Source organism: Ambystoma mexicanum, chromosome 6q (assembly GCF_040938575.1).
Source record: "Ambystoma mexicanum isolate Mex_15411 chromosome 6q, UKY_AmexF1_1, whole genome shotgun sequence".
Taxonomy (NCBI): domain Eukaryota; kingdom Metazoa; phylum Chordata; class Amphibia; order Caudata; family Ambystomatidae; genus Ambystoma; species Ambystoma mexicanum.
The window spans coordinates 1,539,470,825-1,539,491,825 of record NC_090937.1 but is presented as its reverse complement, the minus strand read 5'-3'; the positions used below and the strand labels follow the sequence as shown (position 1 = coordinate 1,539,491,825).

The 21,001-nt window shown below is 47.8% G+C and overlaps 1 protein-coding gene across 4 annotated transcripts in view; it reads left to right on the top strand.

Moving 5' to 3' along the window:
* The window catches only part of SLC4A11 (solute carrier family 4 member 11), a 1,288,767-nt gene that overhangs the window by 913,909 nt on the left and 353,857 nt on the right, over nucleotides 1-21,001 (top strand). For all 4 annotated transcript variants that reach the window (XM_069632247.1, XM_069632248.1, XM_069632246.1 and 1 more), the window contains exon 15: nucleotides 8,498-8,604. In XM_069632247.1, coding sequence (XP_069488348.1) covers nucleotides 8,498-8,604 — 107 coding nt within the window. The remainder of the gene's footprint in view (nucleotides 1-8,497; nucleotides 8,605-21,001) is intronic.

Here is a 21,001-nt window from a genome sequence, read left to right as displayed (position 1 = left end):
CGGACACAGATCATGAAGACCTCTATGACCAAGAAACCGCAGACCCTTATTATAGGGATAAGGAGGAGAAAGAAGGTGTCCCTGATACAGACATGTACATCATAGACTCACCAGTGGATCAAGACCCCCCTATTGTAGATTCACCCATAGATAATCAACCTCTTCTTAACAAGGTACTTATCAAAGCGGCTGAACATTTTGAAATAGCTACCCAAGAGGATCCACAGGACAAACATTTTGTGGACGAAATCTTGCGAGACAAAAAGGCTGTTACTCAATGTATTCCACTTCTAATGTCGGTCCAGCGGAAGGTACAACCCTCGCTGGAGACACCCAATCAGACGGGTATTTATTCAACTTACTTCCTTGTGCCAAAGAAAGATCTAACAATGCGCCCAGTTTTAGATTTGTGCCCTGCAAACAAATGTCAAGCCACAAAAGTTCTGCATGACTACGCTACTAGAGGTAATCGCTGTACCTAAAAAAGGATTACGTGGCAACACTGGGTATGAAAGATGACTATTTTCATATTTCAATGTTCCCAGCGCACAGAAGATGCTTGCGTTTCAAGATAGTGAACAAGCACTACCAATTCAAATTGCTGCCCTTCGGGATAACATCCGCTCCAAGGGTATTCACGAAGGTACTGGCGGTGGTGGCAGCACACCTGCGCAGGGAGGCAATCCTAGTGTACCCTTACCTGGAAGACTGGCCGATTACAGAGGAGTCTCCCCTAATTTGCAGGAAAAACATTCAAAGAACTATCAACCTTTCAATTGGGCTTCTCCATCAATGAGAAAAAATCAAGCCTAGTGCCAAGCACAACCAAACAGTTCCTAGGAGCTATCTTAAACACAGAAGAGGGGTTAGTCTTTCTGTCAGAGGAAAGAGTCCAAAACATGTTACTGCAAATACCACATGATCAGGCTGGCCGCCAGATAAGGGAGCGCAAAGCTTTGCGTTTGCTAGGCATGATGGTATCTTGCATTTACCTGGTACTACACACGCGCCTGCGCATGCAACCCTTGCAGGAGTGGTTGGCGAAACAATGGTCTCGGGCAAGTGGTCAGTGGACGATCTAGTGGTCGTTTCACCAACACTAGTACAAAATCTTCGCTGGTGGACAAGAGAAAATCTGCTGAAGGGGAAATCCTTCCATGATCCAGAAGTACAAGCAATTGTCACGACAGATGCCTCATTCGCTGGGTGGGGGGCTCACTAGGCTCAGGAGATACGAACTCAAACGGAAGATATTCCAATCGTCACTGCATGTTCCAGGGGAACTCAACTCTGACAGACTCACTGAGCAGAGATCCCCTACCAGAGGAACACAAATAGCGACTACACGCAGGGGTCGTAGAGCACCTCTTCTCTCTATGGGGTTACCCCACAAATAGACTTGTTCACTACAAGCGAAGACAGTCAATGCCCAGACTTTGCGTCCAGGTTCCCCCAGCCAGGCTCAAAAGGGAACGCCCTATGGATGAACTGGTCAGGGAAATTTTCTTATGCTTTGCGAAACCCCCGACCCCCCCCCACACCCCTCATGAAGAAGGTGGTCAACAAAATCCACAAGGAACGGATGACGCTAACAGTCACCCTCAACCTCACTCAATGAACTTGGCAGCTTGGCTCCTGAACTCAGAGTTCAGACATCTTAACCTACCACAGAGGTGCATGGATATCTTTAAAGAAGCAAGAAAACCTAACACTAGGCAGTATTACTTAGACAAGTGGAGGAGATTTGTAATTTGGTGCCAGTCTAAACCTATTACCCCATAGAATTTCAGCCTACACCACCTCCCATAATAAAGTCTCATGATGGAAGGTGCCCGTCATTAAAGCATTCATGGAGGGGGTAAAGCAACTTCACCCTCCAATTTCTTTTTTTTTTAAATTTTATCTATTGAGTGCGTGTCACGCCGCTGCTACAAAACATATACAATAATAGATCAGTGTACAATAAAGATGGGTATTTACATTACATGGTATAATTATTGCACTTTACAAATCCAAATTAAGATCTCGAGGGGGGGGGCGCTATCTTTATCTGAATGCATGTCACACAGGTATATTCTGAACAAAGTCCATGTGTCTTTCGGCCGATTCGTTCCATGTAATGTCAGCACATATTGTTCCTCACACTCGTTCACATAAGTAAGCTCTTTAAGAAAGTGGTGCATGTGGGCTTTTCCAGTTTTGAAGTGTATACATTTCTTGGCTACTACACATGCAACATTACACAGCCTTCTAGTCACCTCCGCCTTTTTCCCTATAGCCCCAAATAGATATTTCTGGGGTGTTGGGTTAGCTGGAATCTGCGTTATTTCTTCAAGTATCTCGACCACCTCCTTCCAGACACGGCGATCACCGGACAAGCCCAGTGCATATGGAATGAATCAGCCACTGGGTTTCCAATTTATGACGTCTCCCAGTTCCAGTTTCTGTGAATTTGGCCACTTTGGCTGGCGTGTAATGTAATTTTTCAATACTTTAAACTGAATTAAACGGACTCTTGCATTTAATGACACCTTTCAAGACCACAAACAATATCTCTTCCATTTCTCATCGTCAATTACAACCCCCATATCTGTCTCCCAGGTGTTTGTAACCATATTCAATGAGGGTGTATGTGATTGTATTATGGCATACAATTTAGAAACGCCTGTCCCAGATTTTGAGTATAGCGATGTAAAACATTTGTGTGAGGCTTGTTCATCCAGAAACAGTGGCCAGTTCACTCTGAATGCAGCCTTCATACGATGATACTGCAGCGTTGCAAGCTGACCTCCCCCCCACTGTGTTTTCAAAGTCTTCAGGGGTAACAAATTTCCCATTCGGGATGGATAGTCAAATGAATACAATTATGCTATTCATTATCAAATAAGACACTGCCTTTCACACCAAGAGCTCACTCCACACGGAGCACAGGAGCTACTCTGGCTTTTATTGCAAATGTCCCTTTAGACAGCATTTGCAAAGCAGCTACCTGGAGCTCAGTACACACCTTCACTCAGCACTACTGCATTGACACACATTCCAAAACAGATACACCGGTTGAACAAGCGGTTCTAATGCATCTATTTGCTGCTGCTCCTTCTCACCACCTTCTCCTAATACTGCTCGCTAATCTATGCATAGCATGTGATCTAAGCAGATTCCACAAGCCTCAGAAGGGATACATGTCTCACCGTAATCGTATTTCTGATGCTTGTATTCACATAAGCCCACCATTCTTCCCCTGAGAGAAGGTGCATATATGTTATGAGCTTCTGTTATCTATCTGCTTGAATACACCTGTAGTCGCGCTACACTTCATGCAACCTCATGTCAGAAGAAAAGAATCTGAGGCACCTCGACGCATGAAGGACCATGGGTTCAGTGGACGTCACACTAGGTATAATATTACTGGCACGCCCTGTTGACATCCCTTTTCGAGTTTCGAAAACAAGAAATGCAGCTTCCACTAGCTGTCGGCCTATGAATAGCATGTGAATCTAAGCAGATACAAGCATCAGAAATACGATTACGGTGAGTAATGTTATATATATATATATATATATATATATATATATATATATATATATATATATATATATATATATATATATATAATAGTGTGGCGGTCGCCGCACTATAGTTAAGTTGACTCAAGTTCCATAGGGAACCCGAAAATTGAATTGCTAATATCATTTGACTAGCATGATGGATTTGGCTAATATTTTGCAACAAAATGTTCAAAAAATTGAGTTATGAAAGCAAAAAAAAAATGTTTTCTCCCTACTTCCATTAATTTCCACATAAAGGAAAAAGAAAACATTTCTGTGCAGTGCACAGCAAACACAGCTGGACGAAATTGGAGCAGGTGTGAAACAGCTTAGGCACGAAGCGGTGACTCGATTTCCGGGAGTTGTCTTAGGGTATTCTGTGCAATAGTTAAAATATTTGCCAGGGTATGGCTTGTCCCCTTCTCCCAAAATTATAGATAGATTTCCCATGGTGCTTTGTAGCAGAGCGACTTTTCAGAAATGGAAAAAGCGGGCCATTTTTATTTATTTTTTGGTTTCATGCGAGAGATAAAAGCCCATCCGCGCCAGTCTAATCACCCGCAGCACTAACTGGTTTATCTGAAGTTTTGTTTCCATCACCAGGGACCACAGCCGACTCCGTTAATACAGTCTCATCTGGCCACGGGGTGGCAAAATAGTTCTCCCACTATTATGTTCTCTCTGCGAGTCAATGACAGAATATCCTGCGCAACTCTGCTCGGGACTTCAAGCAAGTCCTTCATGCTGCCTCAGAACTGTGACCATTGAGTTCTGAGGGCCAACGAGAGTGATCTTATTCTACACCGGCCCTCCGCTGCCAAGAAAATGCAGAATGCCCTGAGACTAAGCAACTGTAGAAAGTCCAGGGCCGGCAGATGGTTGGGTATTATGAAATCTGGTGACCATATGTATGATTTGTAGAGCCATGTTCTCGGGATGAGAACTTTTTTATTGGGGGAGAATCAAGAACTGCTCCGATGAATTGGCTTGTTTGGAAAGTTGTCACTCGAGACTTAATGAAGTAGAGGGAGAAGCCCAGTCAGTTGAAGGTACCAGGTGTGATCTAGGTGGTCCAGAACTTGAGTTGGCAACTGAGCCCTAATTAGTCAATCATCTAGGTAGGGAAAGACCTGAAGGTGGCAGAAGTACTCAGAGTGGTTGCGTGACTATAACCACACTGGGATGCACTGAGGCGGCAACCTGGCAGGTAGTGGACTGATTCCCCCTTTGGCAGTAGCTGAAATACCGAAGGGGTTTGCCTTTCTACTGTGAGAAGATCTGAGCGGATTGTTTTACCACTGCGTCTATGGATTTTGCTGTGGCCTTGGAGGCCTGCAATTTCTCCAAGCTATCAGTCTTTGGTCCAAAAAGGTGGGACCAATCAGAGGGCATATCAAGAGGTTTTGACTGAACATCTTGCGCAAAAACTGATTTCCTTAACCAAGCAAATGTTCTTGTGACCGCACTCACCGCCATATCCATTCTGACACAATCGCCTGTGTCAAGCCCTGATTGGAGGGCTTGGCACACTGCCTTTTTCCTTCCTCTGTAATATTCAGAAAACCTTCCCCCGTGTCCCCTACAAGGATATGCTTTGCTGCCTCTGATATGTGTCCGTAAAGTATTTGTGTATGTAGCAAGTGCACAAGAGGCATAACTGCCTTCAAAGCCATACTGGCAGACGCAAAGATCTTTTTGACCATAGCGTCATACCTTTTGTCATCCCTGTCTGGTGGGGGTAAATAAGGGTAAGAGCTCACCTTCATGTTGACAGTAGCTGCCTGAACCACAAAGCTATCTTGTCTGGTGAGGAACTCTTGCCGAAGGGTGCATGCTTGTACTTTCTTGCGACATCAATAGGGCCAGTAATGGATTTTCTGTAGATTTATGGAAAGGGACGACGGGGTTCCACCTGTGTAACCTTGTGCAGAATGTCATTTAAGCCACATTCTATTATCTCCTTTACAGGAGGACCCCAACCCAAGGCATCATCGATCTTGGCCATCAAGACACACTGGGTGAGCTTGTGGATCAGCGTGAAGGAAAATCAACCTCGGGGGAGAGGTAAGGGTGCCTAGACCTCGGACATCCTTTAAAATGGATGCTAAATCAGTCTATTTTCCTCATTCTGTAATTCTTTCGGCAGTCATGAATGACCAAAGTGCTTGAACCTGAAGGGGATTAGATGGTCATCTTTGTCGTAAGAAAGTCCTGTAATCCCTTCTGGACTCCATAACAAATCTCGAAGTAGAGGGTTCGGCTACACCGAGATATCACTTGGATACAGCAGAACCGACGTGGCATCGAACAGGACAGCCGCTGATGACGTTAGTGGTGCCAAGAGCTCTCGAATTCTTGTTGAGGCTTTTACCGCTCACAGGTCTTTAGTCGCACAAGGATAACTGTACTCTGAGACCCTGTCAGCTTTTTCAGGTGCCGTAGTCTCCCCACACTTCTTCCCTGTAAGGAGGAAACGGGTGAACCCACTTTCTCGAAGACGTCAAACATTTTTAAGCGCAACTCTTCTCACTTTTCTGCCAAAGGGGTTTTTGAAGCAAAGAGTACCTGTCTGTCAGGTGTTCAATCCGTGGAGGTGTGTCTTCGCCTTCTTTTCTAATTTATCGAGGATGAAGAAGAGTCTCCGCTCCTTGAGTGGCATCTTTTTATGGTGAATAAGTCAAACTGTTTCACACATTGGCAGCGCCTCTATAGAAAGAAATCATTCTGGAGTAGTTATCACCAGTAAATATTTTTGCTTTTAATATAACATGGTAGCTCTTAGTGACACGTGTTTCGGCAATTGCTATGCCTTTTTCAGTCAGGGCTTTTACAAAATACATTGGTAGTTGTGGTTTCAACCATTAGAACATAAAGTATTGCAACAAGCACATTGGTGAATCATAAATAAAACAATAAAAGGAAACAACATTCACAAAATAATGATTCAAAATTGGCAAAGTCATTAATTGCCACAGAGAATCGGAGGGGGAGTGGGGTGGATTTTTGGGAAATGAGAAAAAGTGAAAAAAAACGGAAAAGGGGAAAAAAGGGAAATACCAAATCCGTACGCGTTAGTTTTGTATTATGTTGCCTCAATAGGTTATCACATAGTGTATCACTTTTAAGAGTAAGCGGGTTTCTAACCAGTATCTGCTTATATTTTTGATTAGTTGTCTGTGGTCATGCAGTTAAGTTGCACGGTTGTTTAGGGTGAAATCCCTCCTAGGGAACAATGTGATATCATTCAGTATTGGGGTGTGTGCAACAATTTATTTAGCTGAACGATAATAGAAGTATACTGGAGTCGTAGGTGTTTTGACTAATCATCCATATACTTTACATTATTAACTGCCGTGGCTGTAGTTATTCTATTCCGCTACTCGCACTGCAGAATTACAGTAGATTAACTACTGTATATGATGTCTATTTGTTTTTTTTGGCAATACCAATTCCAAAAGGGAGAAAGTAATACTTTAGTACTTTCTCTACCACAGTCGCCGTTTTTCTGTAAATGCTAATATTTCCTTACGCATGCAAAGGGATGTGGAGTGAGACATCACGCATTTATATATATAGTATATTCAATGCGCTACTGCAAATAAGACGAAACGGTAGTCATCCCGGTACCAATTAGACAATCGGAAACCATACAGCGGTTTCCGCAATTTCTTGTGCCAGTCCAGCGTACTAGTTCTAGGTTTGCTTAAATATATCGTACTCCTTCTCATGATGTTCGAGTCGCATGTTAGCGTGTAAGGGCTTACCTGCAAAGTCTCTGTACGGTCTCCACACGTCGGCACTGTTGTGTTTGAACGCAGTGTGTGTTTCTGTCTCCTGTATACTAGCGTTGCCATGGCAGCGCTAGTCCTTTTCCGATGTTCGTTCCTGGGCATTTGAGGGCGCCATGTTTTGGGTCCGGAGTGCCGTATCAGCTATCGGAGTACATACAATGTTCCAAAACTATTAAGTTTCTCGATTTTTATTACATTGTTGCTATATTGTTCTTTGAAGTGTAGCTTTAAATAGTGCTGGCTACTGCAAAGTATTTGAGGCTTTTGTATTTTATGAATTATTCACATTTTGGCCATTTCCAAATTTCGAAATATGTACTAAGTTCCCATTACCTTGCTTAATTCATATGCCATGAAAAAAGCTCAGTTGTTCAGTCTCCATCTCCAAGCATTCTGGTGGCCACCTCTTCAGCTACATAGGGACTTCTTTCCACACATATACACAAATTGTCTGAGTTTTCTGGATAAGGTGATACGCCTTGGTCTACCTCCTCCAGAATAAGTACTGCTTTGGGAGTCTGTGGAAGGAAGCATGCCATTAAATTATTTACCTTCGGTAATGTTCATTATGATGAGGTTTTCTCAGTGTCTTCAATGTCTTCATAACTCACCATATGTGTCATATTTCCAAAGCATCTCGTCCCTTCCAGAGGCATGGAATTTATGACGGCGATAGGAGCTGTCATGGATTTGCATTACGCCCCTTAGAGGCCAAGTATTCTCAAAGATTGGCTGGCACTGGCTATTATATCGAAGATGAGCAATCTGTCGGAGATATAATCCATCTGAAAGAAATGTACTGAAGGGAAGTAATTTTTTTTTTCTTCTTGCCAAATGGTTAATCGGGTACATTTTGTTCCTTTTTAATCTAAAAATGTTTACAATCCATTTTATTTACTAAAATACCTACTATCCCGAAATCAATGTTTATTAATAAAGAAACTGTGTAGTTTATTTTGGAAAAATGAATGTGAACATTGATCCTTTTTGCTGGGTGTTGTGAATCTCAAAAGGTAAAGTTTCATGCCTCTTGGCGTTATGTTATTTCTTTTGTGGGACACTTTTAAGAAAAGCAATCCTAGTATGTTTTTTGTGGGCATAACAATAACAAAGGGAACGCATACAGAAAAAGTGATTAGCATTATTGTCTATTTTCAGTCCCTACTTGCATTCAAGAGTCCGCGAAATCCTATCCGACTGTGCCTTGCCCATTTCTGTTTTGACGTTCTCCATTGTTGGATCATATTTCTTTAAAGAAATAGAAAGTAAGTTGACTGTTTTTCATTGTCTGATTATCTGAACTTTGTTTTAAGATGGAACAATCCTTGTTTATAGAGCATTTTCTAAAGGATGAAATGATAGTCACGAAATGGGATTATTTGACTATTATCTAAAGGATTTTAAAGGTCTCAAATATTTATGCTCTGTATGTGTGCATATGAAAAACAAATCAACCTGTGTAACTGGGTCTCCATAGTCCAAAATGCTGCACCCTCAGGTCATTGACTAAAAGCAGAGGAACAATCAAAATGGTTCTAATGGACGCCTTCCTACCGTGGATTCCACATCTATGATTAGTCTCCCAGTGGCAGCTGCTCTTTGGAACACTACTCTTATTTCATGTTGAATATTTAGTTTTCCACATCTCTTGAATTTTTCACGGAAATGCCAAATCTGGTGAGGTCTTTGCAGTGCAAACCCTGTGTGTATTGTCGGCGTTGGATGTCCCACAACGCAGCTGCCTTTAATACCTTTGTGAAGGCCTTCACGAGCATGTAGCCAAACCTTTCACCTTCCTCCACAAGGTTAAAGATAAGTAGACTTGTTTGAGGTTGCAGGACGCCGGTCCGCAGTACAGAGGAATGGATCCCTGTCCAAAAGGACAAAAAAAATACTGCACTAGGTAGAGATCCCTGGACGGTTCTTCGCAGTATCATTCTTCTTAGTCATCGAAGAAGAGGAGCCTTCACTCCAAACACAAGGAGACAAAGACCCTACTAAGGAAATCACAACAGAGATCTCAGAGATAGTCTCTTTCGCTGTAGAAAGAGACTGGATCACAGAAAAAGAAGCAGCTTTCCTCACTACATCAAAAGGACGCACTCCATGTTTGTACGCTCTCCCAGAGATTCATAAAAATGCTCAAGTTCCGCCAGGGAGGCCCATATTATCAGGCTGTGGGTCACCATTAGAACCCATCTGCAGGTTTGTGGCTTTCTTCCTCAAACCTTTGAGTATGACGACGAAATCCTACCTACGAGACACAACACACACCATCCAAATCTTTGAGGATCTGCCCTTCAATCCCAATCATCAATATCTGGTCACAATGGACATCAAAGCATTGTATACTTCCATTCCACAGGAAGCGGCAATAGATTGTATCTACGAACATCTAACTTTGAACAACACCCAGTCTCGAGTTCCATTTGATTTCATCATTGAACTTATCACCCTAGCCCTCTGCAAGAACTTTTTTACCTTTAACAACCAGTTCTTTTTACAAATAAAGGGGACGGCGATGGGTGCTACTTTCGCTCCAAGCCTGGCCATTCTGTTCATGGTACCCGTTGAAGATAAATATATTTTCCATCAGGACAACCCATGGCTAGCAAACATCCAAGAATGGCGGAGGTATATTGACGACGTCATCTTCCTGTGGTCCGGGGATGAACTGTCCCTCAAGGATTTTCAGGAGTGGATTAACAACTAATAGCAACATTCAGTTCACACTGGAGTATGACAGGAATATAATACACTTCCTAGACCTCCAAATTGAGGAACAAGATGGGGAAACTTGCATGCAATCTATATAGGAAACCAACTGATCACAATACCCTTCTGCACTTCAATAGTGACCACCCAAGACACATAAAACAGAACCTTCCATACGGCCAATTGCTGCGCATTCGTAGGAATTGTTCCTCGGTGGCGGATTTCCATGCTAACTCCGACCTGTTAGCCAGTAGACTCAGACACAGAGGATACCCCAGGAAATGAATTTCGACAGCCAAGACAAGAGCAAGGTTTACAGCTCGAGAAACCCTGCTAGAACAGAATACTCCCCGGGATCAGATGCAGGCAGACAGAACCACGTGTGTCGCTATACATGGACCCCTCTCCTTTAAGATCAAAAAGGTGATCAACAAATACTGGCCAATTGTCAGACTAGAGATGCCTGATGAACTGGTCCCGAGGTTCGCGTTTAAGCGAGCAAGAAACATCAAGGAGTACTTAGTCCAATCCATGTATGTACGGGATACCCCACAGTCTGGCCTTTAGAATCTACTCAAGACGACAGGACTCTACCCCTGTGGGTCCTGCACTGTTTGCGGATTCACTAAGAAAATTCAAACTTTCCCCATTGGTACAAAGGAATGGGTCCTGAAGCACCTTTCCATCTGTAAGAGTAGTCAGGTGGTGTACTGCATCGAGTGCCCATGTGGGTACAGATATGTAGGCCAAACCATGCGAAAGTAGGAACTAGGATCTTAGAACATCGCTCCAGAATTTGATGTAAACATACATCGTCCCCTCTGGTAACCCACTATTTGGAGACCCGACATACTGCCGATGATCTCCAGTGGTGGGTGTTGGAAAAAATCAGTCTTGGTCCCAATATCCAGACAAGACTTTTAAATCTAGTAAGTAGATGGATTTACCGCTTGGACACCTATGAGAATGGCCTCAACGAGATGTGTACCCCTCCCATATGAATACCATTAACCTAGCACATGATCCTACTTGCACCCACTAATGCCTGTGGTGGTCTTCGGTCCAACCTCTTTCCCACCATAGGCACATCGACACCTGCAATATTCACAGACTTGACACATACACCTGAGTGTGTAACATAGCATGACGACACCTGGATCCCTGCTAACATTACTCTCACACTCGTTACGACTTCCAGTTTGGCCCTCAGTGCCGGCTACGGCCGCACACAGCTGAGATGTGCGCTACCACACACCTGCCCGCATACCACACGGGTGCATTTCACGTCTGTACACTCCCTATTCATTACGGGTTATAGTACATGTACACATAACACCAGATGGGTGTCATTACACACCCGCCCATACACCACACGGGTGCAGCTCACGTTTTTATTCTTCACATTGAATATGGGCCACAGTACGTGCAATATAACGTCTACTCCATATTAGGGAGACAACCAATTGAGATACCCACTGTCGCCCTTCTCCTCTCCGTGACCCCATACTTTGATTGCAGCACGATATGTTCCTGTCCCTCTTGTAGCGTCTCCTGCTCCTCAAGGATAAACACATTGTTTACAGTGACTTGGGACGAGTCTCTTTGTCGCGGTGGTGCGGACAGTGATTGGACAGTATTCCCTCCCTGTTCTGCACACGTCATAACCAATTGCAGCACTGGTGAGGTAGACCACGCCCACCATAGTCCGTTGTGTCGAACACATCTTCCTATGGATGAACGTTATATGTACCGTCCCGCCTCTCTTTTCCACTACGAGCTGGAGCCAGTCTTCATTTCTTTCAGCCCGCAGCACACCGCTTTCGTGCCCTAGGAGAGAATGATCTCCACCGGCAGCGAGCTACAGCCAATTTAGTGTGCCTATCCAGGTCACTCTGAAGAGGTATGACGGATATTTTCCATAGCATGTCTGTAGCCGCCCCCCCCGCCCCCCTCTCTCTCAGCGTAACCTGGATGTAATCTGAAGTGCAGGCCACCACAAGTGAACTTCCCAGGTCGCTATGAAGAGGGGGAACAGACACACTTCAGAGCCAGTCCGTGGCCCCTTTTTCCAGCTTCAGCTGGTTGTAATACGAACCGCATGCCAGTGAAAGTGAATCTCTCACTTTTCTTTCCCTTCCATTGTCTCCCCTGTTTCTACCATTCCTCAGGTCCGGACATCAACATGCCAATACACTCGCCCTTGGAACACAACTACGAGCACTTTGCGTTCCGCGCTGCTCAACGTGTATCCACCTCTCTGGAAGATCTAACCTTCATATTCAGGGGCACGAACAACCTCCACACATAAGGTAAACATGTCATACAATACACACTACTTCACAGCAGACACTGCTGCACTAGCACTTTCTGCTAATACAATACGGCTAAACTCGCATTTGCCTTTTTCTTTTTTATCTTCCTATTGCCACCCTCGTCCGGTCTGGCTGATGGTTCAGGGTGCTCTTACCCACAGATGCCCATTCGGATATTTAAACCAGGAAATGTTTTCCCGATCAGCCAGCAATCTGTGTTAAGATCCGTCGAGGACATCCATTTTTGTATTAAGGTACCCACGAACCTTCCTTTGCCAAGATGGCACACCAACACACATGGTGACCAATGCACGGTTTTGGCATACCAGTGGTGATGGGTCGTCTCTTCCTTTTTTCTTTTTTTTTTTTTCTTCTTTTTTCTCGGTACACGGGTGCTTACAAAAGAATAAAGCTCACCTCAACTCTGATATGGCAGCCACAGAGTTGTATATAGAACCTAGTTTCCTGCAGAGATGAAATCATATTGTTTTCTCTATGCAGTTAAATTCACCATCTGACAGGCTGAACCTTATATTCACTTAGGCGACAACCAAAGTTGTTTCTCACTCTTCTTCATTAGACCTTTCTTTTGCTTTGCAGGGTTCATGACTGCATCCCTGAGGAAGGTGGAACCAATTACCCAGTGTATTCAGGTTTTCTATCCTGCCGAAACGCAATATCTGTGAGGGGATCATAGATCTCTGGAATATTTCCAGGACATTAAACTTCTTTCACTATTCTAATTCAACCTTGTTTCCCCCATTGCGTTGGCAGACTGAACCTCGGCAAATAGTTCTAAGCCTGAGAGATATGGTGGATATTTGCTAATCACCTAGATGAGCCACACTTGAAAGACTCAGTCCAAGTGCTTCATGTAATTTTAGTGGGGTCCCTCCCCACTGATATTTGAGCTCTTTTTGGTTTATATGATCACCAATACTTGTTTTCAACAATTGGTTGCTTTTTCTGGTTTCTTTCTAACCCTTCCCCCCTTCCTCTTTCCTAGGTCTCTCTGTGTTTTGTTTTTAGTCCAATGATCTATGTTGATATTGTGTATAATAAGAACTGACATTTGTATGGTTTTTTGAACCAGTTTATAATATTTTCTTCATCAACATAGATCAACTGTATGGTAACAATTTATTTGATTTATTACAAATATGTCTTTGAATGTTTGTTGATTTTGCTTTTGTGTAACACGTTTATCTATTTTGATTACTGTATTAAATATAGAATGATTTAATATTCTAGTCTTTGTGTTTCGTTTTCCTTGTCAGTAGGTTTGAATATGAATGGCTTCAACTAAAGAAACCAATAATTGCACTCCAGAACATACATTCATGTTCTGGATAGATAGAGGTTGACATTGAATGGTTATTATAATTATTTAACCAAGTCCCTCTCTTTTGGTACAGCAACAACCCCCCTGTTCTGTTTTTATTCACTCCAAACACAGCCATGAGGAAGAGGTCCCACAGGTACCTTTTTTCCACCAAGTGCTCTACCCCACAGGATTGGGAGGTGTTCAGTCTGAAGATGCTACCCATACCTGGATGTGCTCCCTGGAACTGAAGGACGCCGATATACACGTCCCTATCTGGCAGCCGCATCGCTCCTTCCTAAGTTTCAGGATCATGGGCTACCATTTCCAGTACAACGTGCTACCCTTTGGCCTCACCTCAGCCCCCAGGGTATTCACCAGGATCATGAATGAGGTGGCAGCCCTCCTCAGGGCCCAGGGTCACCATGTCTACCCATACCTGGACGACTGGCTCATAGGGCGAGATCTCCAGCAGGAGTTACCCACACCTCCTCCGCACTTATGAACACGCTCCACGACCTGGGGTTTACTATCAACCTCAAAAAGTCTCAGCTGTAGCCCACACAGAACCTCACCTTCCTGGGCCCAATCTGGGATACGAGATCCGAGAGGGTCTTCCCGTCGGAGGACAAGATTACAACCATCAAGATAGCCACTACGCACTTCCATACCAGGGCAGTGACTTTGGTCTGGTGTTACCAGCACCTACTGGGTATCATGGCAGCGGTGCTGCTGGCCGTGCTTTACACGCGACTCAGGATGAGGAGGTTACAGCGGCACTTCAAAGCCTCTTGGAATCAGGATAGGGGCTTCTGAGGGGAGCTGGTCAGCATACCTCTTTCTCTCCATTTGGACTTTACATGGTGGTCCAAGGACTGCAACCTGCGGACGGGCAGGCTTTTTCGGCAGCCGCCACCGCAGGTCATCATCACTACGGACTCCTCCCTGGAAGGCTGTGGTGCCACTCTGGACATCCACAGAGTCTGGACCCGGCAGGAATGGGAGTCACATATCAATTGGCTGGAGCTCAGGGCCTTCCTTCCGTTCATTGGAGGCAGAACAGTCCTTATCCAAACGGACAACTCCACCAGCACCTACTATGTCAACAAGCAGAGGGTCCCAGGTTCCCTCCACTGTGCAGCGTAGCGGTCAGCATGTGGGAACGGGCCCTGGAGAACAACATCTACCTCATGGCCGTCAACCACCTGGGGGAAGCCAACTTGGAAGCGGACCGGCTCCGCAGACTGGGAGCGGACAATTACGAATGGAAATTGAACGACCAGGTGCTGCAGGTGGTTTTAACACATGGGGCCACACTCGGGTGGATCCATTTGCCTCATAGCAAGAACAAGGCCCCTGCTCCTTGGCCGATGCAATGAAGATTCAATGGGAGGGCATGACAGCCTATGCCTTTCCTCCCACACCCCTGATCCCCCAGGGTAATCCGCAGGAAGAAAGGATCGACACTGGCTCTGAATAGAGGACTGTCACGATTCCTGCCCCCGGCATATCAGGCTGGAGCCAGGACACGGCCACCTAGTCGGCCCCTAAGGGCCTCTCCATCTCCCCAGACACCTACTTGGACTCAGACTTGGCACCAAGCTCACACACAGTCCAGAGATCCGCTTAGTATTGGACTTGCCATGCATAATGGGGCAATGGATGCCCCATGTAATTCAGTTCCTTGAACTGGATGAGCGGTTTAGTCTTTCGGGTGTGGCTCAGCCCGGGATACCTGGGATACCTACAGACTATTAAACAGCACCCGGCGTGAGAAACCTGCTTTGCGTTTCTCTGCACCTGCAGCGTGACACTCACCGTGCTCGGATTTCCTGAAGAGGCCCACTTCTTTCTTCAGCGCCAGCACACCTGCAAGAATAAGAACTTTGTTGCCAATACTCACCTCAAAGAGCATCCAACTTCTGTCCAGCTCTTCCCAGTCTTGCGGATTCCTACGGCAGAGTCATCTCCATCTCGGCACGCCACACCCTACCAAAGGGGAGAAGAATAGAAGAAAAGACGTTAGTAAGCATTCTGCAATACTTGGCTCTCTCGAATTTGCAAATAGAGTTTAATCCTTACCTGAACTCCTGTCGGTCGGACAACTTCTGCTCCGGAGCATCCCGCCAATCTGAAAAAACGGGAAAAGACACATCAGGTTAGCGCAAAACATTTCAGAGGCGCCGCACATCGCGCTTTCTCACCGCAGCTCATCTCCTCAGCTCGCTTCCATGCTGGGTTACTGTGTCACCTAAAAGGACAGAGAAAAGATGAACATTGGTTAGTGCTATGGAAGCCAATATGCATCACGCTCCGCAATCCTACTTACTTCAGCAGCGCATCACCATCCTCAAGACCTTCATCACCCAAGGAAAGAAAGACACAGTATTAAAGGGACTAGAGCCATCAGAACTTTTGTAAGACTCATTCCAATTACCGGTTGGGCTGAAGCCGCAGCAAGCCCCGTCTGCCGGGCCCGTGCCAGTGAAGAAACTAGGCACCCTCCAGACCGCATCACCCAACGCAACCCTGCATCGAAGGCAGGACGCAGAACGCCCCACATCAAAAAACAGGGTGAGGAGAGGTCCGGGGGGATGTTGGGGCCCAGGGAAGAAAAGGGGGGCCAGACAAGCAAGACCAATAGGGACTTGACCTCTGATAAGTTTCAGGCCCAGTGCTTGGTTGAGCAAGTCCAGGAAAGGGTTTGAAGTGGTCGGAAGTCCGGACCGGCTGAGTGACGTCCCTGTGGATATCAGGTGAGCATTACAAGGACAGAGTTAATTTTAAGGCTATGACGATAGTCCAGAGATGTCTTTTTGGAAAGGCGCTCATATATTTTAAAAAACAATTCTCACTATATGCGCCCCAGAGATGCCTAAGATCAGCAGACGCAGATCTCCTGAATGTACCAGATGCTAAACGGGCCTCTGGACGAGGCAGAGCTTTCCCGGTCAAGGCAGCTAAATATTGGAACAAGCTACCTGCTGCCCTGAGACAAGAAGGAAACTACCTTACTTTCAGGAAATCATTGAAAACGCTCCTCTTCCTCACAGAATTATTGCATCTAGGCTCCTCAGGACCTGTTCTTGATACTTGGAAGCCGGAAATGTTCTCCAATTTTGCTAATCTTAAATCACTGGTTCTCCGCGCCCTGATGCCTACGGGTTTACGGCGCGTTATAAGCACATAGACCTAGATAGACATAGACATAGGATAAAGGAAGATTGTCACCTTAGTATCATTTTGATAGCCCCCTGGTGGCCGGCGAGACCGAGCTGATCAGCCTCATGGACAGACCACTGACCAGACGTTCTGAGTGGGTCCTGCTAGGGAACCTCGTAATAGGGCGGTAATGGGGTTACCGGCACCGGCATACTTACCGGCACCGTTAACCCCTTACCGCCGACCTCGTAATGAAGCCCACTGACTAGGAACCATATCCCTTGTCGCATTAAGGCAGCAATAGTGTCATAGATGCCCGTGTCAGCTTCTTTTGACATGGGGTGTTGTCTTACCCGCAGTAAAATAGCTCCTTGCTTCAATTTAATTTTGACGGCCCATAGTCCCTTCAATATACCAACGTCATATCTACTGCTGGTCCACAAAGTGCTTGGTACATATGCCAAATCATCCTAGAGAAAGGACAGTACCTTCTTTATTAGTGACAGTCTCTCAGTTTCTCCAGCATGGGGTCTGGCATGGATTCACATGCTCATGAATATTCCCCGTCGTCAGGCTGGGAATCCTCGGTAAAGAAAAAACCAGTATCAGTTTCGTTTCTGATCTGTCTTTCGTAGTAATAACCAATCACTGGTCTCTGCGTCATACTGACCACAGCCAATGACTGCCCTCTACCTAAGCACCGCCTCTGGCAGCCATCTTCAGATTTTTACCGCACGTTCATGTGTTGGGATCCTCGTGCTATTGCTCTCGAGCGTTAGTGCTATTTTTTCGCGCTTTTCACAAAAAAAAAAACTTCGATTCTTGGGTCAAAAGAGCCTCAAGCTCCACCGATCCTACATCCGATCAACGGGGACCCGTGTCGGATTCGTCTGTGCCCCTCAAGGGTGAAGATTTCGTCGAGCTACACTTCGGAGGACTCCAGAAGCTTCTCAGGCCCGGTCTCGGAGATGGCCCAGGAGAAGGGAAGCTCGACGCCCGGAAAGCTGTTCAGGGTCTGCCCTGGATGCCAGCTGCAGAACGTCTTTAAGGAGGACGAACACTCTTTCTGCCTTTACTGCCTTCATGAGGACAAAACGCACGTGGAAAAGGACTGTGCGTTTTGCGGCAACATGTCGGAACGGACCATGAAGGACCGTCATCAACGTCTCGCCAACTGGCTGGAGGGTAAGAGCCCGTCTGGCGAGAAGAAGAAGAAATCCGAGCGGTCTTCTAAGACCTTTGAGGGCGCCCCGGCGACGGGGGCCCAACATAAGGCCAAGCACCGCGAGTCCGCTGGCACCGGGAGCGCCGAACGGTCGGGCTCTACGGGCGCCAGGCAGGGCGCACCCTCCCCGGCGCCATCAACCACGAGCCAACGCTCTGGGTCGGGTAAGAGGAAGGCCGAGCACCCGGCGAAGCTCCTGGAGAGGCCCCGGTCGAGCTCTAAGGCAGAGGAGGAGCGTGGCAGTGCCCCCTCCCTCAAGGATAAGGCGGTGAGCGCACCTAAGGTGGTGAAGGCCTTGATCCATCCGACCAAGCCCTCTATCGAAACGGTCGCGGCGGCCCTGGCCCAGCCTGTGGAGGCTGCACCAGTGGTGGCGACCTCAGGGCCCAGAATCTCCCTGCCTCCTCGGAGGGAGTCTTCTTTTGTGCCCATCGATAGGACCCCCGTGAAACCCTCCGTGGGGAAGAAGGGGGGGCAGGGCGTCGTCGTAGATTCGGCCTCAACCTCAGAAGAGGAGCTGATCGAGGTCTTAAGCCACGGCCTAGGCGTGGAACAAGACCAGCCCGTCGGAATGGGCCCCGACGCAGGTGACGACGACGACATCGTCGAGGATACCGACGGGGCCCCTGCTCGCCCGTCGGATTCCCCTCTGCCAACGCCGCGAGACAACTCGGCGGCCATTTTGTTGGCCATACAGTCCTTATGCACTGAGATAAGGACGAGGCTACCGTTACCGACGGAGGAACCTCTCCCGTCGGGGGATCCAGAACCGGGACCTTCTGGTGTTCCCCCTACCAAGAAAAGAAGGATCCATCCTCCACCTCCTTTTCAACCGTCGCGCCCTGTCCAGCCCTCCTCCCCATCCACCCGAGGGGATGATACGGGGACTGACACGGCAGCGACGGGTACGTACGACGAGGATTTTCCGTCGTCGCCTCCCACCAGGGCTTCTCCGCCCGACGAGATCGGATCTTTCCACTCCATGATCTCCAGGGCTTCCGAGCTTTTCCAACTCTGCCCTGAGGAGAAGAAAAAGGAAGGCTTCCTTTATCAGCGGCGCGAGGCCAAGAGGAAGACGGTCCTCGCAGTGCCTCTGTTGGACGACATTTGGGATGAGGGCCTTTCCCTCCTCAAGAACCCTTCCACGACGCCAGCTAGAAGAGACCGGTACGAGAAGAAGTACCGGGTCCCAGACACGGCCCCCCTATGCCTCCGGGCGCAGCCTACCCCGGACTCCGTCGTCTCCGCGGCAGCCAGGAAGAAAGCGGGGGGGGGTGCGGCCTCCACATCGACTTCCCCGCCGGACGGCGAGGGAAAGAAATTGGATACTATGGGACGTAGAGTCATCTCGTCGGCAGCGACGACGATTAAAGCGGCCAACGCCTTGGCTATCGTGGCCCGCTACGACAGGGAGCTCTGGTACAAGATGGCTCCCCTGCTGGATTTTCTGCCGGACGACAAGAGGATGGAGGCCCTTGAGATCCTCCAGGAAGGTGAAGTGGCTTCGGACCACGCCATCACCGTGGCGACGGACATCGCCGACGCGGGGTTCCGCCAGCTGGGCAACGGCGTTTGCCTTCGACGTCGTGGATGGCTCAAAGCTACGGACTTTCGGCAGGACGTCCAGACCAGAGTCCTGGACATGCCCTTCGACGGGAACAACCTGTTTGGGAAGACGGTGGACGATTCCCTCCAGGCCATCAAGGCGGATACTGAGACGGCCCGGGCCCTTGGAGTCGTGCAGCAACGACGGACGCCCTTTCGGAGCGGCGGAGGCAAGGGCGCCTCCAAAGGTTCCGGCGGCGGTTTCTCTTCCTACCGTCAAGCGGCCCGCTCGTCGTCGCAAGAGGCCTACAGAGGACGAGGCAAGTCTAGCGGACCCCGCCGTCGTCGCCAAGGAGGTCAAGGCGGCAAGGCCGCGTCCAAGCAGGATTGAACCGGCCTTGGGGTCGGGCCCCCACCGAAGCACCCCGGTGGGAGGCCGGCTGGCGGGCTTCGTCAGCGTGTGGGAGTCCATCTCCACCGACCGTTGGGTGCTGGACGCCCTGGCCCGGGGCCACGCGCTCGAGTTTCAAAGAAGGTGCCCGCGCGTCCCCCCCGTGGCCAGGAAAGAACTTCACGTCCCTCAACTTCTCCTGGAGGTAAAGGCGATGCTCAGGAAGGGCGCCATCGAACTCGTCCCAAAGAGGCTTCGGGGCTCCGGAGTCTACTCGCGATACTTCCTCGTGAAGAAGAAGACGGGAGGATGGCGCCCCATCCTAGACCTGCGACGGCTGAACAAGTTCATCAAGGCGCAGAAGTTCCGGATGGTCACCCTACAGCACGTCCTGGGTCAACTGGAGGAAGGAGACTTCCTATCGTCGTTGGATTTGGAGGATGCCTACTTCCACATTCCAATCCTAAAGGGGCACCGAAAATTCCTCAGGTTCGTGGTCCAAGGGCGTCATTACCAGTTCAAAGCCCTTCCCTTCGGACTACGGTCGGCACCCAGGGTATTCACCAAGTGTCTCGCACCGGTGGCGGCGCAGCTGCGCCGCGAGGGGATTCACGTCTACCCCTACCTGGACGACTGGCTCATCCGCGCCAAGACGAAGGAGCTCGCCGTGGTCCACACAGCAAGGACCGTCCAACTCCTCACGGACCTGGGATTCTCCGTGAACTATGCCAAATCCCACCTGGTGCCCGCGCAAGTCGCACTGTTTCTGGGAGCGAGGCTCGACACAGTGTCCCTTCTGGCCTCCCCGTCGGAGGAGAGGACCAGGACCATCTTGGGCAAAGTGCAACGGATGTTGGTGGCCGACGCGGCCAAAGTGAGATCCATCAAGTCCCTCCTCGGGATGATGTCTTCCTGCATCTACCTCATTCCCATGTGCAGGCTCCGGATGCGCCCGTTGCAAGAATTCCTGGATGCGCGCTGGATCCAGACG